The sequence below is a fragment of the Cyclospora cayetanensis genome, unplaced genomic scaffold (genome assembly GCF_002999335.1).
Source record: "Cyclospora cayetanensis isolate NF1_C8 unplaced genomic scaffold, CcayRef3 CcayRef3_contig_95, whole genome shotgun sequence".
In the NCBI taxonomy this organism is placed as follows: domain Eukaryota; phylum Apicomplexa; class Conoidasida; order Eucoccidiorida; family Eimeriidae; genus Cyclospora; species Cyclospora cayetanensis.
In genome coordinates this window covers 71,695-88,226 of record NW_020312769.1, presented here as the reverse complement: position 1 = coordinate 88,226, position 16,532 = coordinate 71,695, and the positions used below count along the sequence as shown (strand labels likewise).

The window sequence follows — 16,532 nt, the reverse complement described above, 5'->3', positions numbered from 1 at the left end:
CAGAGACATATCTAGTGTAGGCTCGCCGCAAGAGAACTCTCTGGTGGGCCTGCATATTGCAGTGGATCCCTGAGCACTTATTCCAGCATGCTGGTATTATTTATATCCTTGTACGTTATCGTTGACATACTAGGCACTGTGAGCCCTTGTAAAGGTATGATCAACTTAGCGAAGCCCTAGTTAGCAAAATTCGTTTCCTGCGGGTGCTGCGGGTGTTACGTAACCCAACACCTATCATGCCTTCATGTTTGGGAGGTTATGCATATGAGTATTCGAAGACTGCCTTTCGACAAGCTGTTCACATCCATAGGTCGGTGCAAAACCTTACCTGTATTCACTATTCCTGTTGGCTCGCTTCATCGTCATCGCCGCTAAGCTGCAAGGTGTACTGGGGAATACACAGCGAAGACAAGAACCAGAGCTGACCATTGCTGCTTCGCACTGTCTCGTGCCTTTGGCCCATCGAAGACGCAGCTGAATCAAGAATCTGCGCATTGAGGGTGGCTGTATTTCTCCTTTCTACAGTGTCAAAGGTCGATGGACTACATGCTCGTCAGGACATGTATCCTTGGCAAGTGAGATATTACTTTTCCACCTTAGCATTAAATCCTAGGAGAGAAGTAGTTCATGAACAGCGAATGGGCTGTGTATGTAGAAAAATGCGTTTCTTCCAACAAGCTCCTCTCGAGCCAGCAGAGCGTAAGACTTGCTTACCGAGCCATTTTTTTTAAACGGCGATGGCACGATTTAATAGCCTAAAGCAACATGATATATTACTTCGTTACAAGTATTATATGTGGCTTCTTGTTCCTAGTCCTCTGGATTTCGATCGGAAGTATTTTGATTTTCTTTATGCTACCGTTCGATTTCATATTACCTTTTTGTTGCCGCGTGGTGTTTGCCCTCCTCCGTCAGGTCGTCCCTGTTGTCAGAAGGAATCCAGAGTAGTAAACGTTTCACAATTAGGACTTAAAAGCGTGTAATAAATGCTTTTGCCCACCGCAGAGGTAGCGCAGTGGCTCTGCGTTTCGAGCGTAGGCGCAGTGCCACTGGACTGGCAGGGACTGTTCCCAAAACCGAAAATTAGAGAACCCACTGCAGATAGCTGGAAATCATAGCCAGTTACACTGCAGGATCTGTTTAATAGGCGAAACCTTTCGTCTTTACTGGGACTGTGTGTCCTGTACTTAAGGTTGACATGCTCAGGCTGTGTTGTCGCTCGCTATTGACAGAGTATGAGGGCAGAGTGCCTCTAACAGCTGCTACACTGCATACAATTATGTCCTATCTTTAAAAAATACTTTTTGGATACTTGATACACCGAAAGGGAAGGACATAATCACGTTTCTGTTCCCTCATGTTTCAGAGAGGTAATTCTGAGGTCGGGACGAAGCGCTGCATCGGCGTAGATCCCAAACCTGGAAATGGACAACTCCAGACCCATACAACCAACAGTGATGATGTCCGACCGAAGGAAAGGTATACCTTTGGAGGTCCATCCAAGTTTCGTTCCAAGACAGTGGCAAGTTTCCTCTGCCCTCAAGCACCGCACGATAATGCGGGCGGCGTTGGCAGACGAAGATCGAGCATTGAAGACCCCATCCCCAGTAACACGCAGGGGCGCCGAAACGCGATTGCCGGGGGGCACTTAGGTTTTTCAATAGCGGGAACCAGGGGCAGCCATTCTACCCAACAGGCCTTGGACGATGACACTGTCAATTCTCCTTATAGCCTAATACATAGTACATCATGCATTCCACACCAAGATCAGAGCTGCTCCATCTCAAGTCGCCTAAGACGTAGCAGCTTCGGAAGGCTTAATTCAACGGACACAGGCAGTGGATCACGCAAGCACCGCATTGGCAAGGAGCTACTCGGACACAGAAGAGAGGCCACTACGACCACCTCTGGGAGGCTCCATGCAAGCACCTCCCATAAGCCGTATTACACACAGCATAAGTCCCTTTCATCCCGCAAATCGTCTCAGTCAGATACCAGAGAATCATTTGAATTCGATGACATGGGCTACCGCTCGAGCACCGGTCGGAGTTCATCGACGTCAGCAAGGAAGGCTACGTCAGTCCCCGAAGAACCTGCCCTTCGCCGGCACACTTCAGCCTTCTACCCAAATCAAAATAGGGTGAAAAATGTCACTGCCGGCGCTGACAATGCAAAGAATACGGATGTCGGAAAAGTAGGCTTTAATGCACCCAGTGGAGGCAGGCTGCCCCCCACGACTTATTTGCTGAGCGCGACGCGGACAAGAGACTCGCTCTTGGTTCCAGGCGAAGGCCGCGCCTACCATCTGGGTGTCCAACACGGAGAGCTTTATAACCGTATTCTGACAGTAGGCCATGCTGGTCGTGCAGATTGGCTTGCAGAGCGGTTCCTTGACTCGCACATGCGGACACTCTCTTTGAAAAGCAACCGAAACTTCAGATTGCACTCAGGTGAGCTGAGTTGAGAAGAGCCAAATTCACAGGCAACAGGAGTTGGCGAACCTATTTATTTGAGTTCATTATGAGCAGTTTTTCTCCCCCGAATTCTTCCGATTCGTGCTGTGATGCGATGCACCTCATAATGGACTGCAAGGGAGTGATAAGACAATTTTGCTCTGCCATCTTTGAAGCCGAAACGCGCGAATAGGTGTTTCCTGCTTTCCGCCCCAGGATTTTACAGAAGAAAACCTGTGTCTATCGTTGCCTTCGGTATGGGGGCCCCCATGATGGACGTGCTGGTTCGCGAGGCGTCGTACATCACGAGTGGTCCCCTAGCAATCGTCAGACTCGGTATGAACATAAACACGCGGTCCATCAGTCTGATTCCCATGATCGTGGCTTTTTGTGTACACTATGGCTCGTGCATGGTATTCAGTGCAGAGGCAGCTCGTGGCGTGTTGTACTGAAGTTTGAGCTTCGCCATTGCATTTGTCGGCGCCAGTCTGTTTCTGTGATTGTTGATTCAACTCCATGGAATCTCTTTTTTATGGAATAGAGGTTTGAGCTTACAATTGCAATGCGGGGCTGCTGGACAGCTGCCTAGAGGGACAGCTGTGCATACTTCGCTGAATCTGACCCCAGGTACGTGTACTTTGCTGGACCAAGACCTGCGGCCAGGATCAATTGTGGTTGCAACTGCCGGCTCACTAGGCTGCTACACAAACTATGCATATTTTGATGGGACTGCAGTAGAGTATTCGCGTACTCAAGGTAAGTCGGTAAAACAGATGCATTCGCGTCACTGGCCAATACTTGAAAGTCTAACAAGGTCATAGACATAGGAGGCCTAGTACCTTCAACTTTGACTGGTGAGCTCCTGCAAAACTATAAGAGTTCGGGTTCTTTCTGTTGCCTTTTCGCTTGTAGATTTGAAGCCCTACACTATTACCAGGCCATGTGCTGCCGATCCAGAGCTATCAAGGTGAGGTCGTTGTGTGACTGCTACACGAGCAAGAATTTCACCTTTGTTGGTGTCGTGAGGGGAGCGAAAATTGATCCTTTTCTTTTCCATGCTTTGATGACACAGACTCATCTATCGGCATGTGGCAGCTCACGATCCAGACCTGGTCTTTGAAGGTCAGTGCCAGGACGTGGGCAGCGAAGTGCCCTCGACGGGAGCACGCAAAGCTTGTGAACCAGGCGCACGCTATGCATTACACAAGTCTACGCCGGATACTTCCATGCAAATCATCGAACTAACTGCCCCTCCAGGGCAACGCGATCGTACTAGCTGGGATGTTAGTAAAACTACCGGACTTATGGCACTCGTGTATTAAAGCCGCATTGTTGCCAACGGCGAATGCGTGGCATTCAGGACTAAACGCATCCGCAGAGACATTCTACAGCTGTCAGGCCCGAGAAGACCAGCTTTTTCGGGTAGGAAAACCACGCTCATCATGCTGCAGTGTCACTAGCCGTGTTTAGTATGGAGGAGCTGCACATGATTTGCTGGAAGATAGATGGAAACAAACCACCAGCGTTTCTCTTTCACATTGCTCGATAGTGTCGCATTGCTCCGCAGGATGAGAACGAAGACCTACTAGAAACACTGGTGCGCTGCGGGGCGCAGACGTTGGAAATGGAAACGCACCAGCTTCTCCATTTGGCATCCAGGAGAATGGAACTGGTGAAGGCGGCTGCCGTTCACATCGGAGTGACCAGCCGCACTAACGATCACTTTATGCATCCGATCACCGTGAGCCAGCCACAATTTAAAAGCTTCATATCAGGTTCCCAGTTTTTAATAATTGTTTTTGTCAAAACGCCCCATTCTCGAAAGTAATCTAGTGTGGGGCGCTGATCGGCCCAATGCCTGAATGCGCTTTGGTACTGCATTGCACACGCATATCCGTGGCTATCGAAATGGTTGGTCCACAAGGAAATTTGACTTATGTGACCAATGTACATCGCAGCCGTCCCAGCTAAACGAGCTCGTCGCCGTGGCGGGGAAGGCTTGCCTGGATGCTCTGGTGGATGTGTCTATCTGAAGGGCATTTCAGTGTGATTAGGGCAGCTGAAACAACGTTTGCTCAAGTTGGCAAGAACTTTCTCCACTTGCAGCGAAACGCTGTGGCTGGCGGTTCACCAGCTAGCTGTAACACAGATACCAGCCGCCTTGGCATCTGCATTCTAAAAAAGGGCAAAGACCACTTTAAATTACTCAATAGATATAAATGCATATGTCTTATCGAGTGTGAGGGCGGCGCTAGGCCACATTGCAAATAGCCCCGTGTTCAATGTAAGGGCATGAACCGATCCAGGGAGCAACTGGCCGCCATCATCTACATGTTTTGTTGAGAGAGCGTGCCGCATCGATTTCGTCCTTTCAACTATCATCCCATGGCATCGTATGCATGGGGCTTCTAAGTTCAACAATAGAACCCTTCACCCTTCGCATCTAGCAACTTTCAAAGATCGCGCTTTCTAAGTTAGCCCCGAAGAGCACCAAGGGCTCAGGAGGGGCTTTGCAGCTCTCTCCTCACACACACTCCGTCTGAAGACTCTGCATATCAAAGCAAAGCAGTACTCTGGTGTACAAACTAGTCACTCAGCTGCCTTAGCCTAGCTGGAAGATTCCACACCCAGATAAAACAGTTCGACGATCTGTCTGACATGGCTCTAATTTCCTACTATACTTCAAAACCTCAGAGCTCGTTGAAAGCAGTAGGTTGAAAAATCCCAGTTACCCGTTTCTGCGCAAGCCTGCTCGATACAGATGAGTCGCTCGCGCGCGGATCGTGTGGTCCTGCCGCCATCTGGGGTGTCTCGGGGCCTGCTTTCCTACAAGATATGGCACCAAGTGCTTTGGGATGCCCCTGCTTCGCGGTGGTGGGGACGTTAATGCCTGTTTGTGGCGTGGGTTCGCATTGCAGTCAACACCTAGAATTGGAACGTGCCATCGCCGAACAACGTAGCGGCAGCTGCTGCACAGTAATTCCAGTACGCCACGATGCCACATCAGACGAACGGGAGTTAACACGAGGGGCGCGGGAAACGCTTGGCGAAATATCTGCACTGGTCGACATGCAGCTTTGGTGGCTTTTTTTATCACTTCATTGGAAGGGGAAGACGAAGCGTATCGCGACCCCCTTGGCTGCTGATTTCCGAGTCGCGATCCTACTGGACCCACTGCATACGCCGAGCTCCAAAGGGTAGGCTGAGATTCTGTGCCTGAAAAATGCGCGTAGGGAGTTGCAAAGGCCGCCAGACTGCGCCGAGATGGGGAGAATGCCCATTGTTTTACGCACAAGATGTCCTGTATGCGGGAGGCGGTCGGTGCAGCTGTGAATCCCGCTGCAGGCTCCCCTGTGTAACGCTGACTATCGACCTTCCCTGATCTCTGCCTCAACTGAGACAGGCAACTGAGATTTTCAGAGGCGCTAGAGTACGGGCCTGCGGTGGTCACAGAAGAAGACAGGAGCAAGGTTCTTTTTCTAGCAGCCAAGACCCTCTCCTGCATCTGCAGGTAAAGCCGCCGAAGGGTGGCCCTTGTGGCCTGCGCTTCGCACATGGCAAGCGAGAGAGTTCCCCAGTAGTACCACAACCCAAATGCTTCGTACTGAGGACCCGCGAGAAACAGGAGTCGCCGTTAGACGCTGGGAAACTACATGCATGAAAATCAGCGATGCAGATGGCAAGCTTGCTCCAAAAAATTATGACTCGAAAAGCAATGTGACTCTCCCTACCAACGGAAGCTCTGGCATGCTACTTCGCAAAGTACCGTGGGCCTAGAGAGGGTAACGCACATCACAGCTGCGTCCGCTGCAGGAACATTGACGTATTCATCATGTTTTCGGAGCATTCATGATATATTTGGGTTTTGAATTTTGCTCAAGTGCTTTGCATTACTGCACGTTACATTGTGAGGCCCTCGACTGGGAGCGGGGCTGCTGCCACAGCTCCGTTCAGGACTTTCTAATATGCTTTAGGGGATTCATCCCTAGCACAGCGGCTAGCAGATGCTTGTATGACTAACCCCAAAAGCATATGGTGCATGCCCAGAGACTACCATCCTCTTCATGATGGGCTTGCTGACCGTTTCCATGATGTGCGCTTCATCGAAAACAAGCCGCTAGACACCCCTCCAGAAGCAGCCTTTACCCGCCCTCAACAGCGTCCCCAAATCTCTACCAGTCTTAATTGTCTTCTTGACAAAGTATTCCACGGAAGGCGAGGCAGGAGGCGGCCGGCTCTGTGGTAGATAGTTTCTCCTGGGGAGAACAGAGTATTCGGCATATTTGTGTTAATCCCGGCACGGCCGCAGACTGCCAAGCAGTCCCACTTTTATTGTTGAAACTTCATAAGTCCCGCACCCCAGGCGACCCTTAGAACCATGCGAGGCGCGTTCGGGCATTATCTGCCACCTGCTGGCTTGGAGAGTCTTCACAAATATGCGTATGTGTCCGGTCACCGCACTCCGTTTGACATCATCTTGAATCCATGGTGGGAAGCTGTTGAGAAGATCATTCCCTGGAGAGTGCACCCCAATGTATTAACAGTTTCCAGCTGTATTTCGGCCATCCTGGGGAGCTGCTTGGTACTGGCCTTTTGCCCGTACCTCTCAGAGGCCCCGCCTCGCTGGGTACTCATAGGAGGGGCGCTCTTCTTATTCTTGTTTCAAACACTAGACGCAATAGACGGGAAACATGCGCGCCGCTTGGGCCTTTCCTCTCCACTGGGGCAGCTCATGGATCACGGATGTGACATCCTCAGCACTACGCCCCTTACTTTTCTCAGCACCACAGTCATTGGTGCTGGAGTTGGACTCATGCCCTACGCCGTAGCAGTTGTATCGACTCAGATGCTGCAATTTTTATATACAGTAAGCAGGCATATCCATTCATTTGGATGTTAAAAGGGACGGGCCCAGCTGTACAGGGCTCCTACGCTCTTCCCGCACCTATGACACTACGAACTGCCTGGCCATTGCAATGTTTACGGTGTTTCAGTGGTGGGAGCTTCACTTCCACGTGTTCTACACCGCCACAGGCATTGTGGGCGTGACAGAGGCGCAGCTCGCGGTAAGTTGCAACGCAACAAGCCTTCCTCGGGTGCTTAGCTGCGGGGACCAAATAGGCTCTGTAACGTCAGGAGCTTACTATGAGATTGTGCCAGACAGGGGGGCTGCCTGCAGCAAAGTTCTGTTGTTCTTTGTTTCAGGTGATACTTCTGTCTATCATGGGAGGCATCTTTGGTCCCGAGATATTTCATGTTGATCTCCTGGCACACCTACCGTCAGCATTAGGGTAAGTTGCACATTCTTTCCCCCAAAGATTTTAAGTTGTAGCTAGACTTTCGTCCAGGAAATCTACATGAACTCGTGAGGAACATGTTGCCATGTGCATTTTGCACGTTAGTGTCACCGGATTGCAGATGCGGCACAGTGTACATATATCAAACAAGCCCATTCTCTGTTTGCATAAAGGGCTGCTCATGTGTCGCAGAGTGCCACTAGCGCAGCTTGAAAAAGCTGGTGGAGTATCTGTAACAGCCAGCGTGCTGCTTCAGTGGTTGTTGTTAATCTGGTAGGCACACCGCATGGCTATTCCCTGAAGCCTCGCATTTCTGAAACACTCCGAGATCCTTGCTGTCACTGCATGTTGTGGAAGTAAGTGCTATGCGAATTGTGCTTCTCAGCAACACTGGCCTTTGCATGTGCAACATTATAATGGGAATCCGGCGGGCGCCGCGGCCATTACTCGCGCTCATGCAGGTGGTTATGTTTCTGGTTTACGTCTTCGTCCAGGGGGTTGTTTACATGCACTGTAAGTGACTGTGCGGCTTGCTGCGAAGAGTTTCTGTGCCTTCTCATCGTGGAACGCTGTTTGCGTCTTCTGCGTACGAAAGAAACACGACGCATTTCGCGGTGAGAAACAGGTTGTTCTTCTGTCCTCTGTTTTCGCATGCAGGCCTGGTGTGGCGGCCAGTGTTGAATCCGTACCTAGTGTACATGGTTCTTTGCTTGACGTACACCATTTTGATGCTGCGCCTATGCCTCTCGGCCACCTGCCGCTTTTCGTACAAAACAATTCAATGGCCAATGCTACCCCTGGCAGCTGCCGCAGCTGCACTTCGCTTATGCAATCTAACGGTGGACCAGGAGTTTTGCGCCATGATGGTAAGCTTTAAAGCCCTTACAAGTGCTGTCCTGGGGTCCCCATGCAGCTTTATTAATAGCGGTTTAGTGCCAACTTCCACCTAGAGCATCCAGGTTACATGGAAACTGGATTTTAATGCATTACCTGGCGTTTGTTGCTTTCAGGCGGTGTGCTTATTTAATTTCATTTACCTCGCAGACTTCGTGTACACCGTGGTTTCGGATATTTGTGACAGTCTGGGTATCCCTTGTTTCACCGTTCCTAGCCCTGACACTTCCAAATTTTCTCCGAAGGGAGCAAAGCATGGAAAGAAGGCAGAATAACGGACTCCGCATAGCAAAAGTGAAGCGTACAAATCGGGCAAAATATCGCTGCTCCACAGAACCGACGCGTTACGTTCACTGTATGCTGGTAGTGTGGGTACTACCTGTGGTCCGTTTCACGAGTCGCCATGGGCCCACCCCACCTTCAACAGACTCCCTTTTCTTTAATTCAATCCCTACATGTTTTGGTTGACCCATAGTAAACCCAAAGTACAATATAGTGCCAAATACGCCGCCACATGCGGTGCACAACGACGGACTTGCCCACCTTCGAGGCTCACGCGGCGCATACATATAAGCGTTCATCCATTAAGACGCAGCTCGGTCATGAATCGTTACGCAGCTCCAACGGGAATCAGTAACCAGATACGTCCACGCACTTCTAGACGGGTTGGCGTACTCCACTTAAGTGGCGCGCTCACACTCTGTAATTGCATGGGCGCACCGCGAAAGCCAACCACGACCACTAAAGACGCTTAAAGGGCTGTATAAGGACATTACGCGGCACAACACCCCCAAATCGACTACATTGTTAACCCCGAGGGGTCGGAAGGGTACGCTACTCCCACCGAGTAGTGCAAGGGTGGGGCAACGCTCGAGGGCGAGCAGAGCAAGCTCTAGACTCGGTCCTCCCCAAACAAAAATTATTGTGACATTGTTGGATCCAGTTGGATCCATATCAGTTGTCACACTGATAAGAACAGATACTACACTTGATCATAGCCAAAAGGCCGAGAAGGTATGTCTTCTATGTCCCAGACTGCACCCCACCCTTCATCTTGCTGAATCACGAATAAGACTCAAGAGAGCGCTGCAGCACACAAAAAATTGTTTTTTCCTCATCATTACCATTTAAATCTGCATTGATTTTATGTAAGACCCTTTTAGTCCTTCATCTGCGTTCTATAGTGCGTGTTGAGCATTAATATCGCCAGTCACCCGTTGTGCAATTTCCGTCCAACCCTGTAAGAGTACTGTCCGTCGAGTGCAGAATTGGCAACTTCATCATTCATTAGACTTTAACGTCAATAACTCTTACCGCCTCAGGCATTGGATCTTTTAGGTTTTTGAAAACCTGACAGTCACTAGGAAGCACTTCACTTGAAGTGCTTGCAGACCCTCTCCGCCGTGGTCGTCCGATTCACCATCGTGTCTTGCTTTCCTTGTAAAGATTAATTAAAGTCGAGCCCCTCCAAAACTTTTCCTTCACATTTTGAGTAAATGCTAAGCATTTTATGGTTCTAGAAAGGAAAACCCTATCCTAGGGACACTGGGTAGTTAAGGTTCTGAAAGCGCAGTTGACACACCACTGCGGCGCATGCTCGTTAGGTTGACCACACTGCACACTATTCCTGTGTATTTCCTGAGTTTCCTACTCGTCCCTGACGCCTATAAAAGGCCCAAATTTACCCGTTTGAGGTTCCCTAGAGGGCCGTTATGTGCAGCGATACAGCAGCTCATGTACAGTGTCAACAACGCAACCCCTAGCGCAGACCCTATGCAGAACTTAATAGAAAGTCATTAAAGGCTCACTCAAAAAAATGCTCCATCTGCTTGCCGTTAACCCAAAAGGCTCTAGTAAAAGGGCGGAAGGACAGCAAGCTAACGGCAACGCACACAGAATGGGCGCTCTGAGCAGTCACACCCGCGCCATGCATATCGATTTACAGCACAGGCACACAGCATCCATTCTTTGAGCATTGAGCTAGATCTATTCTCAAACGAATGGTGTACGCGAGAAGGGATGCCAGTGGGCCATAATTTGAAACTTAGAAAAGAACTTGCTCAGACAAATTGTCGCTTCGCCCTGCGACATTGCTTTGAAGGCAGAGTTTCATGCTAATGTCTTGTGGCTCAACAAATTCTGCAGAAGATTGCATTTGCTGTGCATTATTTTGGAAGCTATACGCCTCTATTACTTGTTGAAGTCGTTCATTCAAATGGATAATACAGGGTACCTAGTCTCTCCCCCGTGTATAGCCGTACCTTCTGATAAATTATGGGCAACGTAGATTTCCCGACCGTCATATCTGGCTTCAAATGACCGCTTTTACTAATTGTGCAGCTAGAGCAATACGCTAGGACGAGCGAGCACTAAAGCAGTCAGCTTTTCTGGGGACGAGTAACATGGACTTTGTGGTAGCAGTGGTTGTTAAACGCACAAGACTAAGAATTAATAAGAGCAGCGTGAAAAGAAATATAAGCAGTCTGACCAGTATGTTTTTTTGCCTGGTAATCAGCAAGGGATCCAGGACTGAGAACAAGCAGCAGCTCCACGTGGTCAACTGTATGAATTTGCATTCAGGAAGATGTACGGCCTTCTCCTCTTTGACATTCTAAGAGGATCCCAACAAAGACATAATTAAAAACTCCACTTATGGTCGTCGCGGCTTTGCAATGTCCTCAAAGAAATCAATATCTTTTTTGGAATATAGACAACAGTAGAATTATTTTCCTCTTCTTCAGTTCAGAAACGCTGAGCTGCTTGTGTCCACTAACTGATTCGCTGCTATCGTCTGTCATGCGCGCTCCTTTCAACGATGTTATAGTGTTCATCTCTTAAAATGAAGCATACTTCATCAAATCGGTCTCCAACGCTCCTTTAATTCATACCCCATTAAGGGTTTTGTAATGCCACGTAGAATTATCTGGGATCTTAACGTTGTGACTTATTAGAAAAAAGATTACCCGGCAAGAACACTAATTGTTCGTCGGGCACGTTAGAAATGTCGAAATTTGATGGTATTTCTTGTATTACCGACGTTTCTTGGACCGCCAACAGCATGTGGACATGCTTGCGATCAACTACTTTACATTCTACGTACTGATCAGATTCATATGTACTGTGCTTGTAGGGCTTGATTCTACTATTGCATTACTTAGCTCTAGGTACTGTAAGATGAAATTCGATCCTTCCACAGTTTGTTGACTACGAAGACTACAGTGCTCAACTGCTGTGCCGAATGTATGCCTTGTGCCATAGTGAGGCAGTATCTGATAGTCAATATCCAGTCCTAAACATGTATTTGCTGATGCTGCGCAAATACACAATGAACCATCTGCAAAGCGTAGTATAGCAACTCCAGGGCCACATCATATAACCCTGTAATATCAGGGGCTGTGCAGCTGCCTCCGTCAATATGGCTTTTATTTTCCCAAAGCATTTCAAAATTCTAGTATTGCTAGGGTATTGATACGCTTTGAAGCATGAATAAACAGCCATTCATTCTCCATTTAACCTTACAGCGTTATCTTTTCCCACTGTCAGATCGTTCCGTCTAAAACTGAATTTGCACACCTTTCGACACTAAGGCATGGACAGTGCACATCTTTCAGCCTTTTACATAATGGTCATTGCAGTACCCATGGAATTATATGGCATATAGCAGCAAGCTGTTTAGAGCCTGCGAAGCACCAAGCGCTTGCCTGTGGAGCGTTCAGGTGCTTCTTCTAGATCTTAATACAAAAGCACACTATAGCACACTTAATTTCCTTGCATTCTTACAAAAGAAGAACCGCTTATGAATATTTTGCGTCAGAAAGAATCGTTTGATTCTAACCAGGCACGTACATATAAGGCCCTTTGCTTCATTTATGCAAGCGTTCAAAGGCGTTTGCTTCAACAAACGTAGAGCGGTGCATGTGTCTTGTTGTAATTCGATGTACTTCAAAAACAGACTGCTATTAGATGATATCAACAAAGCAATCACGTTTAGCAATAAGAAATGTTTGTTTAGACAGCCAACGTATACGTTTGCAGACAACTTTTCACTCGGCAGGCCACCACTGAAAGGACTAATAGCTTCAGCAGAAAGACATATGCAAGTGCATTTTCAGTAAAACACGCTAGGCAACTTTATTCATAGCCACCATAACATGCTTTATAAATCATGCTCCATGAGCGAATGGTCGAAGTCATGTAGATGCTGTACGCAAAGCTATAATACGAGCACCTCCTCTCCGGATGCCATCAAATTAAATTTATTCGTGCTAGGGACATTAACACAATTACTCGGTGTGTTTGCTGTGGTATAAACATCAAAACAAGCATACAAAAATAGCAAATGTTGGCTTTCACTGTAATCTGGAGGCACCGCATGTGCAAGACAGTCACATTGAAGTGGATGGAACTAAATTCCACCGTTTCACGGGAACGACTCTGTGGTCTTTAAGCCAGCGTAAGGTTGCTAGACATTTCTAAAGTGGCTTTCCTCAGAATCACCACCCGAATAGGCCCCGTAAAGTAGTGAGGCATTTAAATAAGCTCAGTTATTTCCTAGCCGATTGGCAGCCTAAATAAAGGAAAATAATGAATTCGAAAAATTCTTCGTGTTGCCATGGGCGAAAATAAACTCGAAAAAGGTATCATGGGTGTTTACAAGTGTGAATTTATGACTGACTTTCCGTGTAGCCAATTTTTCGCTGACCCCCAAGTTCCTCTGAGAAATGCTGTTTAGTGAGTGACCATCTATGATTCCAAATGTTGAGGGTAAGCTTATGGTTTTGCGGCTCTTAAATGTAACTGAACTTCCTTTGCGTAAAAAAGTGTTTAAAGACCCTAGAACTTTCGCGGTGGAACAGGGTTAAAGCTACTCCGCTTTAATGTACGGTGCACCTTTGACCCGGTTTCAGCTAGGTGTGTCTGGCTCACAAGTCCTGTTGCGCGGGAGGAATGAAGTGCAGGCAGAGCTTTTCTAAGTATCGACTCGTATGTCCTTATTCCGGCAAATATTATAATTTCCATCCACTAAATACGCAATGGCGCCCTAAGCTTCGGTAGAGGATTACGCAGCCCGACTCACTAGTACTCACCATGCTTATCAAGCCGCGCTTCCTCAGTACCCTGCTGTACCTACTTTCAGACATCCTGTCGCATATTGTTTATACAAACCCCTTTTGATGATGCGGGTCAGTACAAAGCAACGCAATTCCCTGTCGACGTGTACCATCGCACAGGCATATATCGAAATCAACCCATAAATCTGTACGTCAGCCAGTACCAGTGGCGACAAATACACATACTTTGGAGAGGCCCTCTAAACATTCTGGTATCAACATCACTACTTTCAGAATATGCTTTACTTGTTGAAAACAGAAAGACTTCATGCTGCCTGTTAGGATACAGTGTCCGTGGTTACATGGCCCTAAGCACCTTCCAGTGGGCTATGAAACATTTGGCCCTCGTCTTACGGTAGTTCCAGATACCTAAGACTTGATAGAGGATTGAATACTTGGTCTGTCGTTCGTGCGCCTTTTTCACTGTGTAGCAGCGTGCTCATTATAGCAAGAAGCAACGTTGAGTGGGTGTGCACTAGAGGCGATGGTCAACTAGCGGTAACTTTATTCTCAGAGTGCTGAGAGTATGCAGAAACGCCGTTCCCAGCCGTTCATCTCTCTTCATGTTGTAACCCTAAGTAACAAAGAGGGGGAAGGGGAGAAAGCGGGAACTATTTGAGAAACACCATAAATTTCCGTGAATTTCTTCGTAATATGATGGAACGAAGCGTCCCCCTACGGACCCCTTAGAGAAGGCGTCACACACCAAACCAAGCCGAAGTGAGTCAAACGCTGCTCAATTATACACTCAGCCTATCTATGTGCCCGAAGTTTTGACATGGTTAACTGTAGCCTACAGATACTTAGGTTTGCACAATGCAGGGATTCTACATAGCATCGGGTAGTGCAGCTCCATAAAGAAAGGATGAGCTCCAGAAACCAGTGAGACAAAAAAGAGCACAAATTGGAGTAATTGAGATCAATGGGCATATTAATTGTTGAATAGGCACCACAGTAAGGAGCCAATCACTTGCAACTGCGCCACTTAAGAAGAGGCATAAGTGAGTCGGGCAGTAGGTAGTATTTTACTAATATTACACCGGATATCATGCTTAAAACAGTACAACAACTCCCAAAATACCCCCAAAACACGATCAACTTAGGATGACACTCGATGAGTTGTGTTTGCATGCTAGGCATGCAACCAAGCCCCGGAGCCGCGGCAGGTGCGGGGTCGTCTGAAGGTTCCCCATAAGTCGTTTAGCAAATCAAGGGAAACCACAGAGGCGCAGCCTGTGCCTTCAGCGGTTGGACGGAGTTTATTTTGCGGGGAATTCGTCTTAACATCTTTTCTCACCATCGCTAATCTCCCGCTGTCACCGTGAGCGTCCTAAGCAAAAGGGGCCATGTGGGGAACGGGGGATCAGGGCCATTTTAGTCGCTGAACCTCTCCCTACACAAAACCGGGGATCATTTTGCTCATTATTTATATCATACTGAAGCTTTGGTTGTAGCCACCAGCGGTGGATGCCTCATCTTTGTACCGATGGCCGGCATGAAATGCCAACATAACAGCGCTGAATTCAGACAGTGCGAGTATTCGTCGATTTCGTACTTCAGCTGGTTGTTCTTCTCTGGCGATGCAGCATCAGACTGCTGGTTGATTGTATCGAACCCCTTATTGGCTTCCCTCGAGTGCCATTTTGAGCTAGGCTCCTCGGTTCAGTGTCGCTTGCGGTGCGTTGCAGATGGCTCCAGTTTCAACCGTAAAGCGTCCGATTATCAAGAAGCGGACAAAGAGATTCCCTCGCTTTCAATCGGACAGATGGAAGCGCCTTAGCGTGAGTCGTTACAGCATGGTTTGAACTTGGGCAATAGTACAGATGTCTAGTAAGAAAGCCATTTCATTGACCACACGCCTGGCATTCTATTGGCGGTCTGGTCATATTGAAGCTAGACGAATTTTCCCGGAATCTGAATTTCGCTTGCACCGCAATTTCTTTCGTCTTTTTTGCTTGCAGTCCTCATGGAGGAAACCGAAGGGTATTGATTGCCGTGTTCGCCGGAAGTTCAAGGGCACCAACCTTATGCCGAACATTGGCTACGGCTCAAACAAGAAGACCCGACACATGCTCAGGAGCGGTTTTTACAAGTTCCGCGTCGAGAGGCCTGAGGACATAGATATGCTGTTGATGCACAACACAAAGTTTGCCGCCGAGATCGCCCATGGCGTATCTACAAGGAAGCGTTGTGCGATCGTTGAGAGGGCAGAACAGCTTAACGTACGTGTTCTCAATAAGTCAGCTCGCCTGAAAAAATGTGAGAAAGAGTGAACTCCTCCTTAGCTGCCCTCGTGGCAGTGGTGGGGGTCAAATTTCGTCCCGCAAGGGCGTACTACGGTGTCACTGCGCGTGAGACTGTTTTTCCCGGCATTTTGGTAAGATGTGTTTGTTGAATTTCTACTCATTTTACCGTTCTTATTTAGGAAAAAAGGAGTTTCTTATTCTGGGACCCACTTGACTTCCGGTGGTGTTCCCCCTATTCACATTTTTGCATGGGTATTTTTCCAGTGCAGCACGTGAAATTTAAGTCGCAAGAATTTAGGTGGAGTTTCCAAACTTCCAGTGCAAAACAGGCGCATAGCGATAGTGAGGCTTGCGTACTCTGTATCCAACGTATGTTGCGCAATCCTGTACTCCTTATTGCTGGTAGGATACGAGGCTGGAGAAAAGCAGTTTAGTGAGAAGGTAGCAATTAGTGCCGGCTGAACTCCCCAGCGGAAATTTCGTACTTTTATCCACAGAAGAATGATGGTCTTAGCAATCAGTTGCAGTGTA

General features: G+C 48.1%; 3 protein-coding genes and 1 non-coding gene across 4 annotated transcripts; 3 read left to right on the top strand and 1 right to left on the bottom strand.

Annotated features, from left to right (window-relative positions):
• The first annotated feature begins 1,357 nt into the window (after positions 1-1,357).
• On the top strand, positions 1,358-4,486 carry LOC34618426. Its single transcript, XM_026336163.1, has 8 exons — positions 1,358-2,450; positions 2,670-2,789; positions 3,081-3,209; positions 3,366-3,420; positions 3,526-3,575; positions 3,814-3,875; positions 4,021-4,194; positions 4,412-4,486. The coding sequence occupies exons 1-8, from the start codon at positions 1,358-1,360 to the stop codon at positions 4,484-4,486; spliced, it is 1,758 nt and encodes a 585-aa protein (XP_026191948.1).
• Positions 4,487-6,831: 2,345 nt separating this feature from the next.
• LOC34618425 (uncharacterized CDP-alcohol phosphatidyltransferase class-I family protein 3) lies at positions 6,832-8,919 on the top strand. Its single transcript, XM_026336170.1, has 7 exons — positions 6,832-7,320; positions 7,448-7,519; positions 7,659-7,744; positions 7,943-8,023; positions 8,136-8,263; positions 8,408-8,616; positions 8,761-8,919. Exons 1-7 carry the CDS (start codon positions 6,832-6,834, stop codon positions 8,917-8,919), a joined length of 1,224 nt encoding a protein of 407 aa, XP_026191955.1.
• Positions 8,920-9,468: 549 nt separating this feature from the next.
• On the bottom strand, positions 9,469-9,662 carry LOC113147039. The gene has a single exon (XR_003297367.1). It is a non-coding gene; the product is annotated as a U2 spliceosomal RNA (small nuclear RNA).
• Positions 9,663-15,067: 5,405 nt separating this feature from the next.
• LOC113147036 (60S ribosomal protein L32-like) lies at positions 15,068-16,028 on the top strand. Its single transcript, XM_026336162.1, has 3 exons — positions 15,068-15,076; positions 15,444-15,536; positions 15,717-16,028. The coding sequence occupies exons 2-3, from the start codon at positions 15,444-15,446 to the stop codon at positions 16,026-16,028; spliced, it is 405 nt and encodes a 134-aa protein (XP_026191947.1). The 5' UTR covers positions 15,068-15,076.
• Positions 16,029-16,532: the final 504 nt, after the last annotated feature.